Source organism: Trichomycterus rosablanca, chromosome 13, assembly GCF_030014385.1.
Source record: "Trichomycterus rosablanca isolate fTriRos1 chromosome 13, fTriRos1.hap1, whole genome shotgun sequence".
Classification (NCBI taxonomy): domain Eukaryota; kingdom Metazoa; phylum Chordata; class Actinopteri; order Siluriformes; family Trichomycteridae; genus Trichomycterus; species Trichomycterus rosablanca.
Window position 1 is genome coordinate 3,055,168 of NC_086000.1, and position 26,482 is coordinate 3,081,649.

At 44.6% G+C, this 26,482-nt stretch overlaps 1 protein-coding gene across 1 annotated transcript; it reads left to right on the forward strand.

Annotated features, from left to right (window-relative positions):
• On the forward strand, positions 1-26,482 carry hspa12a (heat shock protein 12A). Its single transcript, XM_063006985.1, has 12 exons — positions 1-82; positions 16,016-16,092; positions 16,414-16,541; positions 19,086-19,272; positions 20,131-20,235; positions 20,318-20,434; positions 21,679-21,850; positions 23,180-23,266; positions 24,148-24,252; positions 24,576-24,834; positions 25,069-25,172; positions 25,634-26,482. Exons 2-12 carry the CDS (start codon positions 16,021-16,023, stop codon positions 26,269-26,271), a joined length of 1,974 nt encoding a protein of 657 aa, XP_062863055.1. The 5' UTR covers positions 1-82; positions 16,016-16,020; the 3' UTR covers positions 26,272-26,482.

The following is a 26,482-nucleotide window of genomic DNA, read 5'->3' on the forward strand; positions in this document are numbered from 1 at the left end:
GAGCGCTGAGTCAATGCAGCAAAAAAAGTCTGCGCTCATTCCCAGCGTCCATCCTCCTGATCCCAGGTACAAGCGCAAAGAGGTAGGGCTTCAGACCTCCAGATCAAACTAAATGCATGTTAAATAAACGCAGAGTTTCGTGTGCTGAACATCTGAGGTGCAGATTGATTTGTTTTGTGCATGCGGGTTGCGCAACCTTTATGACATATGATATGATGCGATGCGACTCGTTGCTCATCTGGGAGGATTTGCGGTACTTTTTAGGGCTCAGCTGCGCCGGACAGATGCTGTCGTCCTCTGTAAAGGACACTCAGGTCGAATCCTGAAGCCCTGTGTGCTTCCTGTGTAAGTGCAACGCAGCATAAGGGATTGAATCGTTTCCAGTGCGTCCCATGTAGTCCATGGAACAGTTTGGGACGTGGACAGGGGGCTCGAACCTGGTTTGTGTATGACGTGGTGGGTATCAATCATGCAGGCATCAGCATTCGAGTTGGTATGGATCAGTCAGCAGCATGCAGGTCGGATTTAGAAGCATTGCACCTTGGTGTAACCTTGATGACGCTGCATGTTGTTTAAAATCGATAAACTGCAGAACTTGATGAATGTACATACAGTGTATCACAAAAGTGAGTACACCCCTCACATTTCTGCAAATGTTTCATTATATCTTTTCATGGGACAACACTATAGACATGAAACTTGGATATAACTTAGAGTAGTCAGTGTACAGCTTGTATAGCAGTGTAGATTTACTGTCTTCTGAAAATAACTCAACACACAGCCATTAATGTCTAAATAGCTGGCAACATAAGTGAGTACACCCCACAGTGAATATGTCCAAATTGTGCCCAAATGTGTCGTTGTCCCTCCCTGGTGTCATGTGTCAAGGTCCCAGGTGTAAATGGGGAGCAGGGCTGTTAAATTTGGTGTTTTGGGTACAATTCTCTCATACTGGCCACTGGATATTCAACATGGCACCTCATGGCAAAGAACTCTCTGAGGATGTGAGAAATAGAATTGTTGCACTCCACAAAGATGGCCTGGGCTATAAGAAGATTGCTAACACCCTGAAACTGAGCTACAGCATGGTGGCCAAGGTCATACAGCGGTTTTCCAGGACAGGTTCCACTCGGAACAGGCTTCGCCAGGGTCGACCAAAGAAGTTGAGTCCACGTGTTCGGCGTCATATCCAGAGGTTGGCTTTAAAAAATAGACACATGAGTGCTGCCAGCATTGCTGCAGAGGTTGAAGACGTGGGAGGTCAGCCTGTCAGTGCTCAGACCATACGCCGCACACTGCATCAACTCGGTCTGCATGGTCGTCATCCCAGAAGGAAGCTGACGCACAAGAAAGCCAGCAAACAGTTTGCTGAAGACAAGCAGTCCAAGAACATGGATTACTGGAATGCCCTGTGGTCTGACGAGACCAAGATAAACTTGTTTGGCTCAGATGGTGTCCAGCATGTGTGGCGGCGCCCTGGTGAGAAGTACCAAGACAACTGTATCTTGCCTACAGTCAAGCATGGTGGTGGTAGCATCATGGTCTTGGGCTGCATGAGTGTTGCTGGCACTGGGGAGCTGCAGTTCATTGAGGGAAACATGAATTTCAACATGTACTGTGACATTCTGAAACAGAGCATGATCCCCTCCCTTCGAAAACTGGGCCTCATGGCAGTTTTCCAACAGGACAACGACCCCAAACACAACCTCCAAGATGACAACTGCCTTGCTGAGGAAGCTGAAGGTAAAGGTGATGGACTAAACCCAATTGAGCACCTGTGGCGCATCCTCAAGTGGAAGGTGGAGGAGTTCAAGGTGTCTAACATCCACCAGCTCCGTGATGTCATCACGGAGGAGTGGAAGAGGATTCCAGTAGCAACCTGTGTAGCTCTGGTGAATTCCATGCCCAGGAGGGTTAAGGCAGTGCTGGAAAATAATGGTGATCACACAAAATATTGACACTTTGGGCACAATTTGTACATGTTCACTGTGGGGTGTACTCACTTATGTTGCCAGCTATTTAGACATTAATGGCTGTGTGTTGAGTTATTTTCAGAAGACAGTAAATCTACACTGCTATACAAGTTGTACACTGACTACTCTAAGTTATATCCAAGTTTTATTTCTATAGTGTTGTCCCATGAAAAGATATAATGAAATATTTGCAGAAATGTGAGGGGTGTACTCACTTTTGTGATACACTGTATATATATGTAGAGCATCTTTCTTCCCATTTCACCTGCTGGGTCTTAGATGTGAGTTCAAACCAGGAGAACTACACTTCAGTGGTGCACACCAAGGGCTGGAGTCCAGCTTATTTTAATAACCCTGTTGGTACATCTTCCAGGCCTGGTAATTAACTGATGAGCTGAATCAGGCGAATCAGTAAAATCACCGACCTGTGGACCGGACTGGGACACTTTTTAAAGACCAGTCGTGTGATCCAGACCATCAGAGCATCGTTTGCATCTAATGACTTTAGACACTTTATATTTCGAAGCACATAATCCACAGGGCTGTTTAACTTTTTTAGCTGAGCTACATGGGTCAGGAGGACTTAATGTGAAACTAATGGCCAAAAGAATGTGTTAACATAGAATTGCCTTCAACCCCACTTGCATTTATAACAGGCTCTACTCTTCTGTGTAGGCTTTACACACGATTTGACTGTAGTATTTGTTCCAGTTAATTTAACAGAGCAATCCAGATCAGTCCAATTCACAGTCCAATTAATTCCAAACAGGGTTGAGGTCATGTCTATATGCAGGCCAGTGGAGTTTCTCCACACCAAACTGGTCAAACGTTCCCAAACTGCCACCACCAAGTTGGAACAAGATCATTTCATTATATATTTAGTCTTTCTTGGATGATGGGGCTTGAACCAGCAACCTTATGATTACAAGTCCAGCGCTTATGGCTAGTTATTAAACTCCAGGGCTGACCCAAACAATTGTGACTATTCTATTCTATTAGGGCAGTTGTAGCCAAACAATTAAGGTACTGGACTAGTAATTAGAGGATTGCTGGTTCAAACCCTATTGCCAGGTTGCCACTGTTGGGCCCTTGAGCAAGGCCCTTAACCCTCAATTGCTTGCTTTGGATAAATGTAATGTAAAAATTTGTTGTGATGCCATTTGGGGCAGTTGTAGTCTAGTGGTTAAGGTACTGGACTAGCAATCAAAAGGTCACTGGTTCAAGCCTCAAACCACTACCAGGTTGCCGCTGTTGGGCCCTTGAGCAAGACCCTTAACCCTCTCGGCTCCAGGGCTGACCCAAACAATTGTGACTATTCTGTTGTGTTCTATGAGGGCAGTTGTAGCCAAACTGTTAAGGTACTGAACTAGTAATCAGAAGATCGCTGGTTCAAGCCTCACAACCACTGACAGGTTGCCACTGTTGGGCCCTTAAGCAAGGCCCTTAACCCTCAGTTGCTTAGACTGTATACTGTCACAGTACTGTAGGTCACTTTGGATAGAAGCGTCCCCTAAATGCAGAAAATGTAAAAGGGCATCTGAAGGGTCAAGCATTAAAGAAGAAGACTCAGTGCTGACCTGATTGCTGGAGACAGGTTGCGCGGGGAGGTCGTGTCTCCCTGTAAAAGCCGACACCTGCCTGGCGACCGGCTTTTTTGCATATGCATGGGTGCACAGACACGACCATTTGCTTCCAAACTCAAACTGTGAATCCCGCCACCCTGAGCCATCGTGCCTGGTTAAATCTCAGCCCCGAATGCCCCCGTGTCGGACCTGTGTTGTGTATCTAAACCCTGCTCTACAGGCGCTGGCAAGATCCGGAAACCTCGACCTCGAGTGAGGAAGCCGTTTTTCTTCCTCTTTGATTTGCACATATGTAGAAGAGTCGAAAGCCATTCGGGTTTCAGGCTGAATGAAGATGCCAGGAGGAGAAAAACAGCCCCCCTGCTGTTTCCCACGGTGGCACTTTCAGGCAGCGGGCATAAAGGGGTTCTTTGTTCCCGGGGGGGAGAGGATGGCCTCCGAGCCGTGCACGCCCGCACATACTGAAAGGTGCGCCGGGGTTTGTTATGTTAGATGGACTTGGGACGATTCTTGTGTAAACAAACCATTTCTGGAACATCTTTGAACTTGAACGACTTCCCATCATGCCTTTCTGTTTGTGTAGTCCCCAAATTTACGTTCTCACACATGTTGTGTGGTGCTACATTCATGACCTTGCTGTTTTCTTATTGGCTGTTGAGTTTCGCTAATAAATCATTTATTTACTGGCACAATCTTGGCTGAACTGAACTGATTCAATTAAACTGATTCAATTGATTCATTTAATGGTTGTATTTTTTATACGCCCACCCACTACTACTGATATGTGGGGTTTAAACCAGCCGGTCGGGCTGTGTCTGTGGGAGGCGGGTGGCCGAACAGCCTTGCTCACCTGGGAGTGCTGGTCCCAAGCCTGGACCACATAGCGAGGGCATCCAGCATGTCAGGACAGGTATTTTTTAAAAACAACCAGCAGCCTCGCCCCCCTCCTTCCAAAAAAAGTGTCCACTTGGGGCAGAACTTTAACCCTCATGTGATGTAAAGCTTGCTCGACTTTGGACAGCCTTGGACAACCTGTGTCCAAACATTCATGGCATTCCATCCCATACCACTAATAGGCACTAATATAGAACCATGCCCGCCACACCCCACTTCTTGTGATGCTTGCCACAAGGGTTTGGAGTCTGTATATGGGAATTTGCACCCATTCAGTCGAAGCCTGGCTCGCAATCAACATTCCAGTCAGTCCGGAAGGTGTTCAATGGAATAGACCGTTGGAACTGGGCGTGCCTGGCGCTAGCACTCCCGACCCGACGTCTCGAACTCAAACTAAGGTAGGAACGCCTGAGGGGACCGGAGCGACCTCTTCTGGCTGATTAATGCCACTTGTATAGAGACGAGGGATAATAGGGATAGATATGTGACTGTCCGTGCGCGATACGGATCTCCATATGAACTCGGCTACTGGCTACTTGGCTGCTACGGCTCTCCTCGGTCAGAATAATAAATAATAAATAACGCTATGCTAACTGGCACTTTTTTTGGCATTGTGATCATTCTAGTGGGCAGCGGGCATAAAAAAATGCTGATGCTAAAATATATGATACATTTATTTATTACCAAAGTGCGCCGACTGCCGCTGATGATCTGGAGCTCAGCGTTAGCCACAAAGCTAAGTGCTTCAGCTTTGTGATTTGTGGCTGGGCTGGTTTTCGTGTCACGCTGGCTGCCCAGTATTGATGCCGTTATTGATGCTTGATAAGGCGGGATGCCTGTTGCTGTGTGTGTGTGTGTGTGAGAGAGAGAGAGAGAGTGTTGTTCTCCTCGCTAAAGGCAGCACGGGGCAATGTAATGACTGCTGAGTCAACAAGTGAGAGGATCATTACTGCCGCACTGCCACGCCTGGACACACACACTGAACATGCATGAGTGTCCACATCTGCACACACACACACACATCTGTATGCAGCAATACACCAACATACGCGCCTACAGTGCTACCCTAATGAGTCGAGCTTTGGGCTAGCAATCAGAATATTGAAGGTTCGAATCCTGGCTCTGCCATGCAGCCACTGTTGGGCCCTTAAGCAAGGTCCTTAACCCTGTCTCCTCCAGGGGCCTGTACAATGGCTGACCCTGCACTCTGACCCCAACACACACACCTCTAGAGACACTGAGCAGTGCAGCAGGATCATGCGTTCAGGGTGTGGCTGTGTGTGTGTGTGTGTGTGTGTGTGTGTGTTTAACTGGGTCGCCACAGCGGATCATTCTGATCCACATACCTTATCTTGCCCAGTTTTACGCCGGACACCATTCCTGGCCCCACCCTCCTATTACTATCCAGGTCCACCTCTCTGATCCACTGTGTTGTGTCCACATACTTTTGACCACGACGTGACCTCCTTTCTTCCAGTAGTGTGAGGTGTGCCTTAATTAACTGGCCTTCAAGCTTCACTTTGAGGGCTGGCAGGGGGTGTCTGTGTCTGTCAACTATGTGTGTGAGGGGGTGGGGTGTGGGGGGCTGGAATGAAGGAAGGAAGTAAGGATTATGGTCCGCCGGAGGTCAGCTGAATGACTTTGGCGATGCCTCCTACACGAATATGCTAAGTGATGTAACAAAATGCGGAAGCTGTCACTGTCTGTGCACCAGTACCAGTACAGTATAACCAGTTCCAAAAAAGTTGGGACAGTTAGATCTGTGTTGATTAATAACAATACAAAGACAATATATTTAATGTTTTAAGTAGTGTAGCCAATCCACTGCTGGGGACCCCGATGCTGCTGGGGACCCCGATCGTGCCTGCTAGGGGGCCCCCGCCGACCGGTAGCAGAGCCGAGATTCGAACCCGGGAGCTCAGAATCTCTGCACTGGTGTGCTTGCGAATTATCACTTTATTATGTTCTACATGTGTTCAGTGGGACCGGACTGCAGGCAGGCCAGTCTATCACCTGCGCTCTCTTACTACAAAGCCACACTGTCATAACCCAGAAACAAGAATCTCGAATCTCAGCCGCTTGATTTGTGCCCAGATACGACCATAAAATCCCAAGTGTGGCGCTTCTTTTCACCCGCCAGAGACGGAATCTCACAGAGAGCCGTGTCGCGTACAGAAAGCCACACATAAATTGCTCATTCCTTGTACAACTGCAGCAGCAACGATGACCCCGTTAGTCATTTTCCTCCCTTAGACACAGCCGAGTGTGCCTGTCAGACGCCCGACCGGTCGATAGGGCAGCTGAGATTCAAGGGCAGGTGTATGAACCTGACCATGAAATCCCAAGTGTGGCGTGTTTTTTACAAGTCACCGGGCGCTTCTTTTCACCCGCCAGAGTCACACGGAGCATAAATTGCTCATTCCTTGTACAACAGCAGCAGCAACGATGACCCCGTTCGTCGTCTTCCTCCCTTAGACACAGCCGATTGTGCCTGTCAGCCTCCCGACCGGTCGATAGGGCAGCTGAGATGAATTTGAGCACATCCATCTTTTCTATTGCTTAAAATCAGACCAAGTTTTCAGATCCAACCTGCAGAATACAGGAATATTAACGTTTTATTTTCTATTTTTTTTAAATATTCGTATTTAAGTCCCCAATTTGTATCTCCGCCTCTACCGCACTAGCTTTTCACGGCTTGATTTTAGCCCTAACACGACCATGAAATCCCAAGTGTGGCGTGTTTTTTTACGAGCGCTGGCCACACCGACAGGAAAGAGCCTGAATTACTGCACATTCTTTAATAATTTAGAGCTCTGTCCTGATTTTTTTCCGCGGTGAGACCGAGACGAGTCCATGTGCTTCCAGAAACCGGCGGTTCTACCAGAAAGTAATAAACAGTGTATTATACAGTATATACACACACACTTTGGGACATAAAGTATGTGGACACGTACCAATAAACATCTTTTACACTCCATTCTATAACCATGGGCGCTGTTATGGGGTCTGTGTGAAAACCTAGTAAGATGCCTACTGCCCACCTGATCAGCTGCCTGAGTAGAGAGGATTCTAACACTACTATAGCACTACTATTATTTAGACAGCGATTACGCCGATTACGTCACCACAGTTTTAGCTTACCAAGCTAACACAGTTAGCCTCAGGCGGCACAACCCGCTAGCACGCCAGCTAACGTGTCCCTCCGTGTCCCGAAAAGCCGAGAAGCGTCGGGCGCTCCCTCGTTATTCATTCAGATCATCACTCAGAATTAAGGCGCCTCAGTAGGAGCGTTTTAAGGAATCTAGTAATTAAGAATTTAGACACGCCCTCTTCTCGGGAGCGTAGGATGACGTTTATGTAGAGAGATCATTAGGTTTTTAGACAGACCCATAAAGTTTTGCATCTATAACAGGCTCCTGTTTTCTGAGAAGGCGTAATTGTGTGCAGTCATTCTGGGTGATGGAACTCACTGGTGGATTGAGTAGCTTGGGATTCTTCTTAGGTTTTACCTGTGTTTCTATTTTTATTTTTCTCTGCCAGTATTTTTTATTTGAGGAAATGTGAGCCCCCGGGCTGCAGTTTATTATTTTTTATTTATTAATTTTTTTAATTTATTATTGGATTTATTGTTAGTAATTACCAGTCTTGATTATCCCTTTAATATCTCAGGTGTGGGGTCACCTTTTCCACAATTACTGCCCTCATTGTGTCCTATTTGTCAGTCTAGAATGGACAGTACACCATTTGGCCAAAAGTATGTGGACATCTCTTTTTATTTACTAAGGTCAGTCCTAGTCCCTGGATTTCCAAGACAGTCAGTGGAAAGACTTCCACAAAAATAATGCAGGTTCAGGATTGAACCCAGGCGCCGAAGCAAAGACCATCTGCTGCACCATCACCAGCTGCCACTCTGAAATGCAGTATAGCTGCTTAAAGCGGATTCCCCGCGGACTCGGTTTAAAGATACATGAAAGCCGACCCCGCTCGAGTGGACAGAAATGTGGATGAATGCTTATATGGAGTCCACTCTCATAGACAGGCTTTCCGAAACATTTCAGAGAGTGTCTGTGGGAATTCGTACGCATGTAGGGCTGTGTTCAGTGCTCTGTTGATTTGTAGGATTTGTCACTCTGAGGCCTTCATACTATTTACTGTCTTTTTATCCCTTTAATATCTCAGGTGTGGGGTCACCTTTTCCACAATGACTGCCCTCATTGTGTCCTATTTGTCAGTCTAGGAATGACTGCACTATTTGGCCAAAAGTATGTGGTCACCTCTTATATTTACTTTTCTTAAGGTCAAGTGTTTGCGCTAAACATATTACTGACAGGTGTATAACATCAATTTGACAGCATAAATTATATCCTTTCGTTCAGGATTGAACCCAGGCATCCACCGTGTGTTTTGCTGTTTAAAGCGAATTCCCCGCGGACTCGGTTTAAGGGTTAGGGTTGAAAGCCGACCCCTTCGGAGTGGACGGAAATGTCGATCGTTGAATTGAGTGGTGTCTGGTTATACAACTCATGAACGTTAATATGGAGTCCACTGTAATAGACAGGCTTTCCAAAGATTTCAGAGTGTATCTGTGGGAATTTGTACGCTAAAAGCTTATAGGTGTTGTGCATAAAGGCCTGTCTTGCAATGAGTATTGAAATTCATTCCACTGGTGTTCGGTGAGGGAGAAAGCAGGGCTGTGTTCAGTGCTCTGTGTAATATGATTTGCCACTCTGAGGCCTTCATACTATTTGCCGTTGAAGGACAGCAAGTAACAAATTATAATCTACACTATTGCTTTTATTATGTACTCTTATATATACTATTATATATATATACATGGAGCTAAGAGCTCGAACCCTCGTACAAAATCCGATAAAATCATGTAGAAAACCTTATCAGAGGAGTAGAGCCTGTTATTGCTGCATATGCTGTTACGACTCCATACTAACATCCGTGATTTTGCATTTGTATCTCCGACAAGCTCATGACTAAATGGTAGACGTATCCACTCTCAGGCTGGTGCGCCGAGGGGCTGATGGAGAGAAGATTTGAGGTCGGTATTAGCCCATTGTGTTCATCCGTCTCGTCTCGTCGTAACGAGAGCATCCCGATCCAGAACTTTCAGGAAGGAAATCTATTCTTATCCCGAGCAGCCAGAGAGACGAAATGTCATTACAGACAAAGAGCAGACGGAGTGTGTGTTTACACTCGCACTTAGCTTCTTTCAAACTCCGTTTTCTATTGTTCTTTACTACAATAGCAAAACCACGACTGACCGGGAAGCTACAACTAGAGGCTGGAGTCGTTTACTGAGGAACATTTTATTTTGTAAAAGTCGTGCCTCCTGTTTCCAGACTTATGTATGATTCTTAGTGTGTCTTAAATAATCGAGGGACCAGCAAAACTGGGCGGCTGAACACACACAGGGTGTATGAACACAACACAAGACGTCTGAACACAACACACACAGGGCATCTGAATACACACAGGGTGTCTGAACACAACACAGGACGACGTATGAACACACACAGGGCATCTGAACACACACAGGGTGTCTGAACCCAACACAGGACGTATGAACACAACACACACAGGGTGTCTGAACACACTCAGGACATCTGAGCACACACAGGGCATCTGAACACACACAGGGTGTCTGAACCCAACACAGGACGTATGAACACAACACAGGACGTATGAACACAACACAGGGCGTCTGAACACACTCAGGACATCTGAACACACACAGGGTGTCTGAACACAACACAGGGCGTCTGAACCCAACACAGGGTGTCTGAACACAACACACACAGGGCGTCTGAACACACTCAGGACATCTGAACACACTCAGGACATCTGAACACACTCAGGACATCTGAACACACACAGGATGTCTGAACCCAACACAGGGCGTCTGTACACACACAGGACATCTGAACCTAACACAGGGCTTCCAAACATACAGGGCGTCTGAACACACACAAGACGTCTGAACTCAGGGCGTCTGAACACCAAACAACCAAAAAAAGCGACAAATACAGCACATAGCCAAAAGTATGTGGACTCCAGATCATATTTTGATGAACACCATATTTCAAAACATTATACTTTAATACAGAGCGTTTTTTGGGGGCAAGATTTGCGCCCATTTCATCAAGGACAGGCGCTGATATAGGACGAGAGAACCTGGATCTGAAATCCATAATGAATTATTGTTTACTTGTGTTATACTTGTATATTTTAGCTATAATAATTATTTTCTGAAGGTTTTCATGCAGCATGGGAATTTCTGCACGTTTCCACAGATCTGGCAACGCAGACCGGATCAGTAATATAAATAAAGAGCGTCTGAGCCTGCAGTGGTTCCAGCTGTTAACTGACACTACGTCCGTGTGTCTGTATAACCTAAAACAGCTGTGTGTCTGTGTGTGGGGGCTTTTTTGTGTGTCGGTGCACATTCCAGTCACCGATCGAAGTGCTCGCTGACCAGACTGGGCGGACTGTGTTTAGGAAACGGCAGATCAGATACGGAGGCGTGACCGGATTCCTGCGAAGACGTGGCGGCTTAGGAGAAGCAGAACGCATGAAAAAAATGTGCTCACAATTTTTAATGAACGCAGTACGTGATCCAACGTGTTAGCTTACTGTGAGGACGCAAGTTTAGTCTGGTCGTGTCTGAGGGAGGAAAGGTCGATGGGAAGTCACATGATTCGACTAATGGGACTAAATTCAAATGTCCTGTCGCCTCGACACTATTGTTTACGGTTGCTATTGCAATTTTGCTCTTGGCAAACTCCTCCCACATTTACGGACAATAGCGCACTAGGTATGACACGAATACTTCTGGATTTCGCTTACCTTGGAGTGGAAAACTTGTCGTCGTGGCTTTACACAAGTCAGGGGTGCCGTGCGCTCGCCTGCGCTGCTCCTTGGCCGGCGAGGGTGTAGTTAACACGCCTGAAAAATCACAACAGAGAATAGGACATGACTCAATTCGCTTTTTGCAGCATTTTGGTTCAATGCTGCCACGTGCGTACGCTACTGTACAGGGAACGGGGTTTCCTGGTCGCAGGGGTAAGTGTGACCCCTGCTGACCGCTCGAGGCGCCTGCGATGGGGGTGACTGATCACATTCAGCAGTGATCAGATTTTATTCATGTCTTTGCAGGAACAGGAAAGGACCTTCCCTAAACTGTTGCAGCAAAGTAGGAAGCTGAATATGCTGTAATTTCCTTTATAAATCTGATTCATTCTGTTATGTCGGACACACATGGATTCAGTAATTAAAAGGCGTGTCCCAATACTTTAGTCCGTATAGTGTATGTTTATACGTGGATTTATTAAGTACATGATTTTTACTGTTGGCGCTTCAGAGTGAAAACGTCCTAAATTCATTCTTTCTCAGAACTTTCTCTTCTGTTCCCCCCTCACCCCCCTCGTCCTGCATATTTCTCCTCCCTAATTTCACTCACACATGGTTAAAATATGCTGCTCTGTAACCCTATATGATGCCCGTATCCCCCCCCCCCCCCTTCCCCCCGAGCTCCTCCACCACACTGGATTATAACCATGACGGGCGTCACCCACCTTTAACCTGTACAGCCTAATCCATACATACAGAAGCATTTTATTTATCTCAGATGAACTGATATATCGTCCCGCCCTACACGACCCTAATGCTAACACCTCCAACACTGTGATTATAAATACTGACTGTCAGTAATTATTACGTTATATGAGTTATTATAAGTGCTGTTACTAATTTGTGGTCTAATTATTTGTTCCTTATTTTTAAACATTACTTTGCTTAAATAGTTATTAATACATAAACTATAAGTACGTAGACACATATAATAATAATATTAATAGTAATAGCCATAATAATACTGTAGTAATAATAATAACAATAATAATAATAACAGCAATATTAATAATAGCAATAATAATAATAAAGATAATAATAGTAATAAAACTAATTATTATAATAGTAATAATACAAATTATAATAATAGTAATAATAATTGTAATAGTAATAATAATAGTAATAATAAAGATGATAATAACAATAATATTAGTAAAAATTATAGTAATAATAATAAGAATATTAGTAATAATAATAATAATAATAATAGTAATAATAATAAAAAGTGTAATAATAATAATAGTAGCAATAATAAAAAGTGTAATAATAATAATAGAAATGCTAACAATATTATTAATAATAACGAAACAAATATGAATAATAATAACAGTATAATAATAATAATAATAATAATAAATAATTATAGCAATAATAGCAATAATATTAGCAATAACAAAAGCAATAATCAAACAACAATAATAGTAATAATAACAATATTAATAGTAACAGTACAAAAACGAACAATAATAACAGTATAGTAATAATAATCAGAGCACTAATAATAATAGTAATAATAATAACTACAATAATAATTATAATAACAATAGTAATAATGGGTGTTATAATAATAGTAATTATAATACTAATGACAATAATAATAATATTAATAATAATAATCACAGAGGCGCATTCAGGCTGAAAGGAAACTGTTGGCATACAATTAAAACCATGTAATATTTATATATAATTAATTTTATTCACCTGTTAGTAATGAATGTGGCTCAAGCACCTGACCTGAGTATTTAGGAGAGACGTCCGCATACTTTTGGCTATACAGTGTATTTTATGCTGATAGAAGATCACAGTACAAAGACGTGAGTACATCTGAAATTCACTGAAGTGCACTGAACCTCCACAGTGGACGCCTGACCTCTGACCTTTGCTGCTTCCTGTGCTTCATGTGCATGACATTCCTGTGTGTGTGTGTGTGTGTGTGCAGTCATTCATTCCCTGCACAGGAAGTAAGGAAGAATAAAAACAGGATGCCGTGTCTCTCATACACTTCATTCACTATAGATTTTTTTGTTTACACTGAGGACAACAACGTGTTCAAATATAAGTTCATTTACTTTTAAGTTTAACACCAGTGAAACGGTAAAAAATAATAACAAATTATAATAATAATTAATGTAATAATAATAACAACAATAATAATGATAATAGCAATAATAATAATAATAATAATAATACTAGTAATAATAACAATGAAACAATGAAAAAGATAGCAATGCTAATAATAGTACTATTTCTAATAATAATAATAAAGATAATAATAATATTAATAATGATTATGATAGTTTTGATAAAAATAACAGTAATTATGATAATAATAATAATGATAAGTAATAATAATGATAATTAATTATGATAATAATAATAATGATAAATAATAATGATAATAATAATAATGATAATAATAATGATAATAATTAATAATGATGATAATAATAATGATGATAATAATAATAATAATGATAATAATAATAATAGTAATAATGATAATAATAATGATGATGATAAGTAAAAATAATAATGATAATAATAATAATAGTAATAATGGTAAAAAATAACAATAATAATAATGATAATAATAATAATAGCATAATAATAATGATAATGATAGTAATAATGATAATAGTAATAATAATAATTAATGATGATGATAATAATAATAATAATGATAATAATAATAATAATATTATTATTAATAATAATAATAATCAAAATAACAGTAATTATAATAATAATAATAATTTAGCACAAAATAAAGAATGTAATAAAATTGCTGTGTGTTAGCTGAGCAGTTAAGATACTGGACTTACAATCAAAAGGTTCCTGGTTTAAGCCCCACCACTGCCAGGTTGCCACTGTTGGGCCCTTGTGCAAGGCCATTAATCCTCAATCGCTCAAATTGTGTTTAGTCATAATTGTAAGTTGCTTTGGATGGAAGCGTTTGCTGAATGTCGTAACTGTAAATAAATTTCACTGTGTGTGGTGGAGTTGTGTAAAGTTAACGTGTTTGATTCGATCAGGAGTGTTTGTGCTGTTCTAAACTGTTGTGTGATTAGGAAAATCATCAGAATCAATCATTTTACACCTGCTTTATTCTGTATTTTTAATACAACACTTACGATGTTTATTTTCTGTCCCTAATTTCTCCCACCATGTTTGTGTAATAACGAGCAGCTTTGTCACAAATAAAAGGTAAAAACACGCCAATCACGATCGCTCAATCAGCCATAACAAAGCTGAAATGTTTACACGCTGTTATTTAAACACAATATACTTTCTTCAACCCTCAAACTACATTAAGAACAGAGACGGGGGAGAGAAACGTCTAAATAATCACGCTCCACTTACAGGCGTTCATCATTATCAACAATTATTTTACACATCGTCTGTTGATTTTATCTTTTATTGTACCGTGTTGGTTTTTTTTGTTCGTGAAGAATCAACGATGGCGTCACACGCGAGTCGTGAGAAAGCATTAAGCAGCAGGCCGCCACTCACTCAGCGTAATTACTCGCCGAAGAGCGTCCCGACGAGCGGCCGCACGCGCTCCGGCGCAGTATGGGGCTCGCGGCTGAAAAAGGGACGAGTGTCGGGGGGGTTAAAAAAGAGAGGCAAGATTGCGAGGCCCCCTGCCGAGCGATAAAACCGCAGCCAGTCGCTTCGGTTCTATTAGACTGGACTAATGAGGATGATGGCTTTTATATAAATACAAGCTCTAATTCCATTCAAATGTCACCGCGGAGAAGAGTGGCTGCATTAGCTGGATAAAGCTTTTAAAATATTCGATTCTTTTTTATGAGCGGAAAACGTAAATGTGAAAATCGAAGCTGTGTGATGATGAGGACTGATCACGGCGACGCAGTTGTTTGTTGAAAGCTTGAATACGACTTTGTCCAGCCACGTTTGTGCATTTGAATGATTTCTTGACAGTTAGATTATTAAAACATTGCAGAGAAACGATGGACTGATGGACAGACGGACAAAGAAGTAGATCCACACATACGTGCAAACATTTTGTATAGGTACAGACGGGAAGAGAGGTGGAGTTATGCTTAGATACAGATAGGTAAATAAGGACAAACAGATAACCTAAATGAATGAACTAATGAATGATACAGATACACTGATCAGCCATAACATTATAACCACCTGTACTACTGTTTCAGTCGGTCATCTTCTAGACCTTCATCAGTGGTCACAGGACACTGCCCATGGGGCGCTGTTGGCTGGATATTTTTGGTTGGCAAAAATGACATTTCTGGTCTCACTGTGGTTTACTAGATGTGACGTAAAGCCTCTACAAGAGGGCGTTCATGTACAAGATTCTTTGTGGTCATGTGCCTGTCATGTGCCTGTAAAATTTTAAAAGCTGGGGTCAGCCATCGTACGGCTCCTGGAGCAGACAGGATTAAGGGTCTTGCTCAAGGGCCCAACAGTGGCTTGCTTCTGTGGGCGGCGGGTCTTTTAGTTTCATGGCCCCCAAACTATGGAACTCTCGTATGGAATCTCTGGTGTCTAGTATAAGAAGTTCTTTATATAAATTAAACGTATTATTATTATTATAGTAGTTGTTAATATAGAGTTTATTAATATGCACATCCAGTAATCCAACTCTTTTCTACCTGTGTGTTTCAGATGCAATGGCTGCCCCGTCGCCAGCAAAGAGTATTGGCGACCCAGGCATCACGCCTCTCTCCCCAACATACATACTGGTAAGCTTTACAAGCTTTCAAGCTTCTTTTTTTAGTCCCAGTTTGGATATGCTCAAGTCTTCCTGCGACGTCTCCTGCCGCTGCTCCTGTCTTGATGTCATCCATGTGTCTGTCAAGTGCCTGGCCAGGCTGGTAGCACCAAGACCATAACAAAGGCGCTATAGTAGTGCTGCGCCACACGAGTGTCCAGTTTTGACCGTCTGCTCACATTCCCTTATATATTATGCAAATCTCACCGATCAATTTTGTGTTTGAAAGTTAATTAAAAAGGTTAAAACCGTAGTTAACGTCAAAGAAACCTAAATCTTTCTTTCTTTGCAGAAGGATTCAGAGCAGAACGAACCGGAACGTCACTCGTTCGTGGTGGTGGTGGCCATCGACTTTGGCACCACGTCCAGCGGCTACGCCTATGCGTTTACTACTGAGCCAGAATGCATCCACACCATGAGGTGAGGACAAAAGGGTTTCACACGTGCAGGTATTTTCCCACTGATACTCCAAAGCTGTACTCACTGGGCTACCACCGTCCCACATTCATCCCTAAATCCCACATTTAGGATATATCTAAAAAAAAATCATTTTACTAGAGGGCGTCTATAATGATTTATACTACTGTGTTACATCGGGATGGATAATCGTAAGACCACTTGAACATCTCTGGCAGGATTTCATGATTTGTTAATTTTTTTTACAATTAATCAAATATCTGAAGTGCATTTTTAGTTTGATTATTTAAAATATCATGTAAAATAAAATTATATCATATATTTTATTTATCTGGCAAAAACAAACCATGACTGGGTGCTTTTTCCCAGATTTGGCAACCCTGGTTAAAGCAGCATGCACAGGCTTTGAAGTCTGGTGTCTGAACTCTTTCACTTAACACAATCTCAAATCAACACAACACAATGTGTGTGTGTGTGTGTGTGTGTGTGTGTGTGAATTGTACCCACCACAACCCTTAATAGGATAAAGCCGTAGCAAAACAGACAATTAATGAATGAATGAACATTTATCAAGAGTATGGTCGGTCAGGTGACGCCCAGGTGGTGCAGCGGGATATTCCTCTAGCACACCAGCGCCGAGATTCTGAACTCCTCGGTTCGAGACTCGGCGTTGCCACTGGTCGGCTGGGCGCCGTCTAGCGGGCATAATTGGCAGTGACTGCAGCAGACACGTCTCCAGACTATGTGGGTGGGGTCTTCAAAAGCTGTTTAAGGACCTTGATTAGCAGGCAGAGTGAAAAAAGATTATGGTCAGGCGTCCACACACTTTCGGCCGCGTAGAATATTTAACGTTTTCCTTTATTAGTTGAAACTGTTTTAAGTACATTTATACTCTCTTTAACACTTTCCAAACATGAGGCTTTAATCTGTCCAACTGAAATCAGAGAAACTAAAACCCGTGTGTTAACAGCTAGACTTCATCTCCCAGTTCCTACAGCCAGTGAGGGAGGAATCATACGAGATGAAGATCCAGATGATTTCATTTATAATTAATTTAAAAGCTTTTAGTGGGAGAGCAGAACGATCGGTCGATTCTGAGGCGGTTACACTAACAGGTCGACAGACAGCTGAGATGTCAGGGCCGCTAAAGAAGCGTGTTCTAGTGAACATGACCTATATACTGTACGTGAGCGTGGTTTACGGAGGTCCGGCCTCTCCCACACCCACATACTTTAACAGGAAGAAATGTCAGATCATTTTAAACATACAACTAAAATTAATATATTAATAAACAATTATAACACGGCTTGGCACACGTCCTACTTGATTTGGCACAGTTTTTACCATGAATGGCTTCCTGCTTGGGACCTGCACTGAGAGCTCACTGAAATGTGCACCTCCCAACAGCTGGGTCGTTTGACAATAGTCAAAGTCAAAAAAAGCACCAGATCCAGTTAAGAATCAGTACACCAGTGCCTGCAGTAGACAAAACTAGCCTCTAAAGTCTGCTGGGTGGGAAAAGGGGGCGGGTCTTCGACGCTGTTTAAAGACTAAGACTGGTCAGTAGCCCGAGGCGCCTGTACAGAAGTGGAGGGACGTGGAGAACGGCGCGTTGGAGGGAGCATGTGTCAGTCGAATATACCCTCCACGTACGGGATCAATACCCCCAGCAGTGGGGACTAATTGGCTACGCTAAATTGTGAGAAACTTAGCCCTGCTATCCGCAAGCTGGGCGCCTATACAAGAACAACGATTGACTTTTGTTCAAAGTGGGGGTGCCGGACGGGACCTCATAACTGATGCAATTACGACCTCTGCTGGCTGATCGATGGCGCTGCACAGAGACGAGGGATAATGAGAATCAGGGTATGGCTCTCCGTACACAAAGCTGATTCGTATATGAAGTCGCCTCGTGCAGGTGAAAAGATGCAGATGTGTCGGAGAGGGAGTGTGTTAGTCACGGCTCTCCTCGGTCAGAGTGGAGGTCAACATCAGTAGAGAGGAAGCGTAATGCAGTGGGGTAATTGGATACGACTAGATTGGCAGGTTGATTATTTAGCCCTTTAGCTGATTAAGCTGATTTTGAGAAGCTCACAGTGACTGACCTCATGAGGTCAAATGTACAGGAAATGTGGGGTTAGATTCACGCACACACACAGGTTTCTATGTATAGATTATTATATATTAATGTTTTAGGGCGTGTGGGTGTCTGGAGAGACAAATGAGTGAGACTAAAATAGTGACTGAAGCAGAATCTGGGCTGAACATGACAGATACAGAGAGCTGAAATATCACACGAGCTCTGCTGATTACTGTGGAAATAATCAGAACTGCAGGTTTCAAAAATCTCTGGACTAAATATGACATGCAATCATCTCAGACTGGAGAAGATTACATACACTGTCCGGGGGTCTACCGAGAAATTTTACAATATCTGGCAGCCCTTTCTGGCACATATTGGGGAGATGGGGGCTACCTCCCTACCCTCCTCTGTGACCTGTGTGCACTTACCGATGGCACTGTTGGTTCCTGTGCTCTTGTCGTTAGGCGCTGGGAGGGTGGAGATCCGGGAGTGTCCAATCAGAAGACGCCGACCACTATTTTGCTGAGCCCGGACAGGAAGTTCCACAGTTTCGGTTACGCGGCGAGAGATTTCTACCACGACCTGGACCCCACCGAGTCGAAGCAGTGGCTCTACCTGGAGAAATTTAAAATGAAACTTCATACGACTGCGGTACGTAAATTCATACAGTTTATAGAATGATGACTGCGGTGTTCATGATGATGTATAAACGTCAATTCCTGATCATAAATCTCAATTTAATACAGATTGGCATGATTTCAGCAAGCTTTGTGGAAAATAAATATCTTGCTTATCCAGTATCAAAACAAGCATTAAAGTTTCTACAGTTTCTATATATTTCTAAGGCTCTGGGACTCCACCGAACCACATTGAGAGCTATGATCTTCCCAGAGTATTAAAGTTTATACAGGAACACTATGCCACAATGTAATGGCTGGATTTTAACTGGAAATATGTCAGTCTGGAAACGCTTCTAAGTCATTTCTAAGGCTCTGGGACTCCACCGAACCACATTGAGAGCTACTGTTTACTCAGAGCATTAAAGGTTCTACAGGAACACTATGCCACATAGTAAGGCAAGTTCAGAAAAATCTGGATTTTATAAAAATATATGTGTCTGGAACTGGTCTGGAAGTCATTTCTAAGGCTCTGGGACTCCACCGAACCACATAAAGAGCTATGATCTACCCCAAAGCATTAAAGTTTCCATAGGAACACAATGCCACATGTGAGCAAATTTTAGAATAAGATGGATTTTTAAATATGTCTGTCTGGATAAGTCATTTCTAAAGCTGTGGGACTCCACCGAACCACATAAAGAGTTTCTACAGGAACACTATTTCATAATGTTGGTAAATTTTAGAAATATGTCAGTCTGGAAATGATTCTAAGTCATTTCTAAGGCTCTGGGACTCCACCGAACCACACTGAGAGCTATGATCTTCCCAGAGCATTAAAGCTTCTACAGGAACACCATTTCATTCATCATTTGTCTCGTCTCCTCCTCAGAATCTGTCCATCGACACCGAACTCCACGCAGCCAATGGGAAGAAAGTGAAGGCGCTGGATATATTCGCCTACGCGCTGGCCTTCTTCAAGGAACAGGCTCTCAAAGTACGCAACATCACGCTTCGTTACCCGGCGGTACGTACAGGTCGTTTGATGGTGTCTAACGCAGCTCTCTGATTGGCCGTAGGAACTGAGTGACCAGGCGGGGATAGAGTTCGATAACGGCGACGTCAGATGGGTCATCACTGTCCCGGCTATCTGGAAAATGCCAGCAAAGCAGTTCATGAGAGAGGCAGCGTATAAGGTAAAAAACACACACACACACAGTTTTAGGGGGCAATTGAACACACCACTGTGAAACGTTCGGCAGAGACACTGACCAGGCCAAGCGCCACACAAACACAACTGACCGTGTTTAAGGGACGGAAGGTCGAGCGCTGTCTCTTCCTCCAGCCACTGTGATATGGGAGGGCACCACGTTGGGTAGTCAGATAGAGCGTAGTGTGTCTATCTGTACACAATACGGCTGTGTGTGTGAACCCAACACTGGCAGGTGATAAGAAGTGGCAGCAGATTGGACCTGTGTCGAAGGGACAATCACCACCAAATTGCCACATACAGTACTTGATATATGTGCCAGTTATTGATGGGTGTGGCAGAAATAGCAAATTCTACTATTTGTAGGGGGAAATAGGATCATGACGGAGGGGGGGGGGGGGTGTACAGGGGTGACTAATTGCTTTCTAATAGAAAAAGAAATAAGAAAGGGGAAGGGCTGCGGGGAAGAAGAAAGGGTTTACAGACAATGATCTCACCCTTTAGGGACACTCTTAGTCAGTAACACATACACACACACACACACACACACACACACACATGCTATCCGCCTCGTATTCCCAGTCCTACAGATCCTGCCTGGACCACATGTCCACCACAGTGCACTTTTGTGTTTTGTGTACATGTCTGGCTGCAGCAGTGTGTGTGTGTGTGTGTGTGTGTGTGTGAGTGTGACAGAGAGAGAATAATGTCTGTACAGGAAGCAGACAAGGTCAGTACTAGGAGAATACTAATCAGGAAGGCTGCAGAACAGAGTGGCGCAGCGGTAAAACATGCTCGAGCTCACAAATTCGAATGTCAGCTGTGCTATCAGCTGGCCAGGCGCCTACACAGACCTACACAATTGGTTGTGTGTTTGTAGGGGGAGGGATAGTGGCTAAAACAGGGTTCCTCGTCCCAGAGTCAAGGTGCCTGCATTGGGAAGGGGCAGTTAATCATGAACTATGGTGCATGTGATACTACAATCTGTGAGACCACACCCCTGGTAGGTAAAAAGAAGCGATCGGCAGCTAAGCACGTGTCGTACAGACCTGTGACGGCCACAGCCCTCGTCGACTACAGTATACTGTCTAAGCAAGGGCCTTGCTCAAGGGCCCAACAGTGGCAACCTGGAATTGGTGGGGCTTGAACCAGCGACCTTTTGATTACTAGTCCAGAACTTTAACCGCTAGGCTACAACTGCCCTACAACTTCTTTTTGTCCCTATATCAGGCGGGTCTGGCTTCACGTGAAAACCCTGATCAGCTGATCATCTCCCTGGAACCCGAGGCCGCCTCCATCTATTGCCGCAAGCTCCGCCTCCACCAGATGATCGACCTCGGCGACAAAGTGCCCGTCAACGGGTACAAGCCGACGGAGAACGTGGGCGCTGGGATGACCCAAGGTTAGTATTGCCCGCTCTTGCGATGAGGATGTTTGTTTATAATATTTTATGTAGTAAAATTGGGGAAGGGGGGGGTCAAAAGTATGTGGACATGCCTCAGATCTCAGAACTCTAAATTGAACGCCGAAGTCAAACCTTATTGTCTTTAAACTGAATGGGCGCAAATTTACTTATATCAAGAATCAAACCTTAAATGTATTATATTTATGGTCATAGTCTAAGTTTCACTGCATGTTAGTGGACAGTGATTTGGAACACACCCCAAAGCAGGCGTCATTAATTCTGTGTGACAGAAAATGCTGCTCCCTAGAGGCACGTACATGGATAGCACATGACAGGATATTCCGGCCGATTTGATATCAGCCTCCCTGGGCACCCCCTAGCCGGCACAATTATACCAAAATTGTCCACTAGAAATCTGCTGGGTGGGAACAGACCAGATTAAAATGGGGCGGGGTCTTTGACGCTGTGTAGGGACCCTAGTTAGTAGCCCGAGGCGCCTGTACAGAGGTGGAGGGACGTAGAGGTGGAGGGACGTGGAGATGAGGGTGTGACTCTATATGCGTGAGACTGGCCTCACGTGCAATTCCACTGATTTGTGGGCAAATAAGAAGGGGTCTATGCCAAATTGGGAGAAAAAGGGAGAAAATAGGGTGTACGAGGGATCTTCAAAAAGTTTCCGCACTTATATTTTGGTTATAAGCAGTGAGGGTGTAGTAGGAGGAGTAGTAATCGGGCGTGTCTGAGAGACTGAGAGATGCTTATAGTCCAGATTTAGCTCCATCTGATTTCCACATGTTTGGACGATCAAGGAAGCTTTAAGGGGAAGAAGATTTTCATGTGATGATGATGTGAAAGCAGCGCTGCATCAGACGGCATTAAAAAGTTGGGACGACGCTGGAAAAATGCATCGGAAGGCGACTGAAGAAAAGTGATGGAGTTTGTTTTTGAAATTCTTAATAAATAGAGTTTAAAAAGTGCGGAAACTTTTTGAAGGTCCCTCCATGCAGCTTTTTTCTTAGACCCAGACAGCCAGGGTCAGCAGGGTCACTATTGTCCAGTGCAGAAAAGGGCGTGCCCCAGATCTGAGTACTCCTTTCCGCTTCCTCAGTTAGCACATGGAAAACCATGTTTCTACGTTGGGGAACTGGAGATGACTCGATTCGTTGGTTCGAGCTCAGTAAAACTGAAGATTAGATGATGCTCTGCTGATTTTCTGTTCCCGTTTCTTGCCTCGCCGCTCTAGCGATCACACGGCGCCTCAGCAGCACTTTCCCGCCTCTCTCACGCGCCTCCTTTTTTTCTCTCTCTGTCTCTGTTAACGAGCAGCTAAGGAGCACGTGCGGCGCAATCGGCAAAGCCGCACCTTTCTGGTGGAAAATGTCGTAGGGGAGCTGTGGTCCGAACTCGGTGAAGGTAGAGTCCCGGTGGTTTACTATCTCTCTTACCTACTCGCTCTTTTCTAATCCTTTCATTCTCTCGCTTGTCTTTGTGCTGCTTATACTTCTTTGTTGCTGCAGAGAAAGTATTTGGACATCCCCGTTCTCAGGTGTTTTAGCTGTACCCATTGCTCACATTAATTCTATAAAACTAATAAAATAAAAGTAATTTATGATTCCCGAAAGGGCGGCATGGTGGCTCGGTGGGTAGCCTCACAGCAAGAAGGTCCTGGGTTCAGTCCCCAGGTGGGCCGGTCCGGGTCCTTTCTGTGTGGAGCTTGCATGTTGTCCGCGTGTCTGCGTGGGTTTCCTGCGGGCGCTCCGGTTTCCTCCCACAGTCCAAAAACATGCAGTCAGTTTAATTGGAGACACTGAATTGCCCTATAGATGAATGGGTGTGTGTGTGTGTCTGCCCAGCGATGGACTGGCGCCCCGTCCAGGGTGTTACTGTGTGCCTTGCGCCCATTTAAAAGCTGGGATAGGCTCCAGCAACCCCCCCCCACACACACACCCCCCTTATTAGATAAGCAATTAAGAAAGTAAGTAAGTGAGTGATTCCCGTTTGCTTCTTGCTTTGATGTGTAGAGACTCTTATTGTCTAAATAATGGTGTGGGTATCATCTAGGTGCTCCTTTTGCTACAATCCCATCATTCCCATTGTTGCATAATCTCTTTTGGATCGTGAAGTCAAAATCACTGCAGTCATTTGAGACTAGAGACTTGGATTGTGGCATCCGAGATCATTTAATGGGCCAAACACGCAATGCCAGAGGCAGTCAGATTGGGAAGCTGTTTACACCACTGCAGATAACCTTTCAGAGTGACCTCTGATGACCTTTCATGCCTTGCTGTGTACAGGGGACCGGTATGTCGTGGTGGACTGCGGAGGAGGTACGGTGGACCTGACGGTGCACCAGATCCGCATGCCTGAGGGACACCTGAAGGAACTCTACAAAGCTTCAGGTCAGTCGTGTTCTCATTTGTTTATTAAGCACATTTTAGGAAGGGTAAGGACATCACGCACATCAACCCAAGTGATTAAACCTTAAACTTCCCAGAGACAGATGTTCTATTATGAGAGGGATCTGGCAACCCTAGACATTTAAAGAAAGGTCTTGGCTGATGGGCTGTGATGGTATATATTGGTGGACTAAGTGCCATCTGGAAGCATTAAGTTTTGATTGCCTTTGTCTGCTGTAAGGAGACACGTTGCCTTTTCTGACCTGTTTATGTAACATGATTCATATTGATTTCCTATTTATCTTTTTCTCTCTCTCTGTCTGCAGGGGGTCCTTACGGCTCGATCGGAGTCGACTACGAGTTCGAGAAGCTGCTCTGTAAGATCTTCGGCCAGGACTTCATCGATCAGTTCAAGATCAAGCGTCCGGCTGCCTGGGTCGACCTGATGATCGCGTTCGAGTCGCGCAAGAGGGCGGCGGCCCCTGACCGCTCCAACCCGCTTAACATCAACCTGCCCTTCTCCTTTATCGACTACTATAAGAAGTTCCGGGGCCACAGCGTGGAGCACGCTCTGCGCAAGAGCAAGTGAGTGGGTGTGGTCACTGTGATCTGTACTTACAAAGTGTGTGTGTGTGTGTGTGTGCCAGCCTAAAAGTCTTTAGGCGATTATTAGGTGGTCATAAATGACTTTCAGCTTTACAGTATGAATATGAGGTGAAACTTCCCTTGGTCCTTCAACCTCAAGGAAAAGTATCAAGTAATCCAGTATCTTGACCTCGTAAGATTAGGAAGTCTCACTTGATCTCTTTATGTCTGCAGCGTGGACTTTGTAAAGTGGTCCTCCCAGGGCATGTTGAGGATGAGTCCAGACGCCATGAACGCGCTGTTCAAGTCCACCATCGACCACATCATTCAGCACGTCAGTAAGTGTCCGTCCTTACACTTTTTCTCATTGTAATTACTTTTGAGCTCCCGGGTTCGAATCTCATCTCTGCTACCAGTCGGCTGGGCGGCCTCTAGCAGGCACGATTGGCTTCCAGTCTGCTGGGTAGAAAAAGAACAGACTAAGGGGTAGGGTTATCAACGCTGTGTAAGGACCTTAATTGCCCAGGGTGCCTGTACAGAAAGTGGAGGACGCAGTGGAGGAGCCGGGTGTGGCTCTCCGAGTGCACAAATTACCAAAGTACGGGTGAATAAGAAAGGAGTGGTAGGATGCTTGCACCCTCCTGTATGCTTGGACGCCATTGGGGTCCCCAGGAGCAGATTGGCTACACTAAGTAGGGAGAAAAAGGGGGGGTGCAAAAAAAGAAGGTAGACCTGAATTCTTGAAATGAATGTTCGAGAAATAGTCCTAACATTTGACTTGTTTCGTTTGCCCATTTAGAGGAGCTGTTTGATAAGCCTGAGGTGACAGACATCAAGTTCCTGTTCCTGGTGGGCGGCTTCGCGGAGTCTCCGCTCCTCCAGAAAGCCGTGCAGGACATGCTGCAGGGCCGGAGCCGGGTCATCATCCCGCACGACGTGGGCCTGACCATCCTGAAGGGCGCCGTCCTGTTCGGCCTGGACCCGAGCGTGATCAGGGTGCGCAGGTCGCCGCTCACCTACGGCGTGGGCGTGCTGAACCGCTACGTGGAGGGCAAGCACCCGCCCGAGAAGCTGCTGGTGCGCGACGGGACGCGCTGGTGCACCGACGTCTTCGACACCTTCATCTCGGCCGACCAGTCGGTGGCCCTGGGCGAGACGGTGAAGCGCAGCTACACGCCGGCCAAGCCCTCGCAGCAGATCATCGTCATCCACGTGTACTGCTCGGAGAAGGAGCACGTCGGCTTCATCTCGGACGCCGGGGTACGGAAGTGCGGCACGCTGCGCCTGGACGTCAGCGGCACGGAGAGCCCCGGGCCGGGAGTGCGCCGCGAGATCCAGACGCTCATGCAGTTCGGAGACACCGAGATCCGCGCCATGGCCATCGACGTGGCAACCAACCGCACCGTCAAGGCTAGCATCGACTTCCTCGGCCAATGAGAGACGATAGATGATAGATCGAACGTAGCGAGAGGGAAGCGTACCATAAGTAAAGCGGCTCCTTTTCGGGAGATCTACTTCCTTTTAAATGTGAAAACACCCAATCCCGCAAATCCAGGCCTTCTGCAGGTACTGCGAAATTGTATTATAATGTTATTATATTATGCTGGAAAGTGGATTTCCAGGAAGAGGGCTGGCTTTACTGGCTTTC

Excerpts from the sequence above, each read along its gene's own strand:
- hspa12a (XM_063006985.1), top strand. The coding sequence starts at position 16,021 with ATGGCTGCCCCGTCGCCAGCAAAGAGTATTGGCGACCCAGGCATCACG. Across the intron at positions 20,236-20,317 it reads TCAAGGAACAGGCTCTCAAA|GAACTGAGTGACCAGGCGGG; the intron begins GTACGCAACATC and ends GATTGGCCGTAG. Across the intron at positions 25,173-25,633 it reads CCACATCATTCAGCACGTCA|AGGAGCTGTTTGATAAGCCT; the intron begins GTAAGTGTCCGT and ends TTGCCCATTTAG.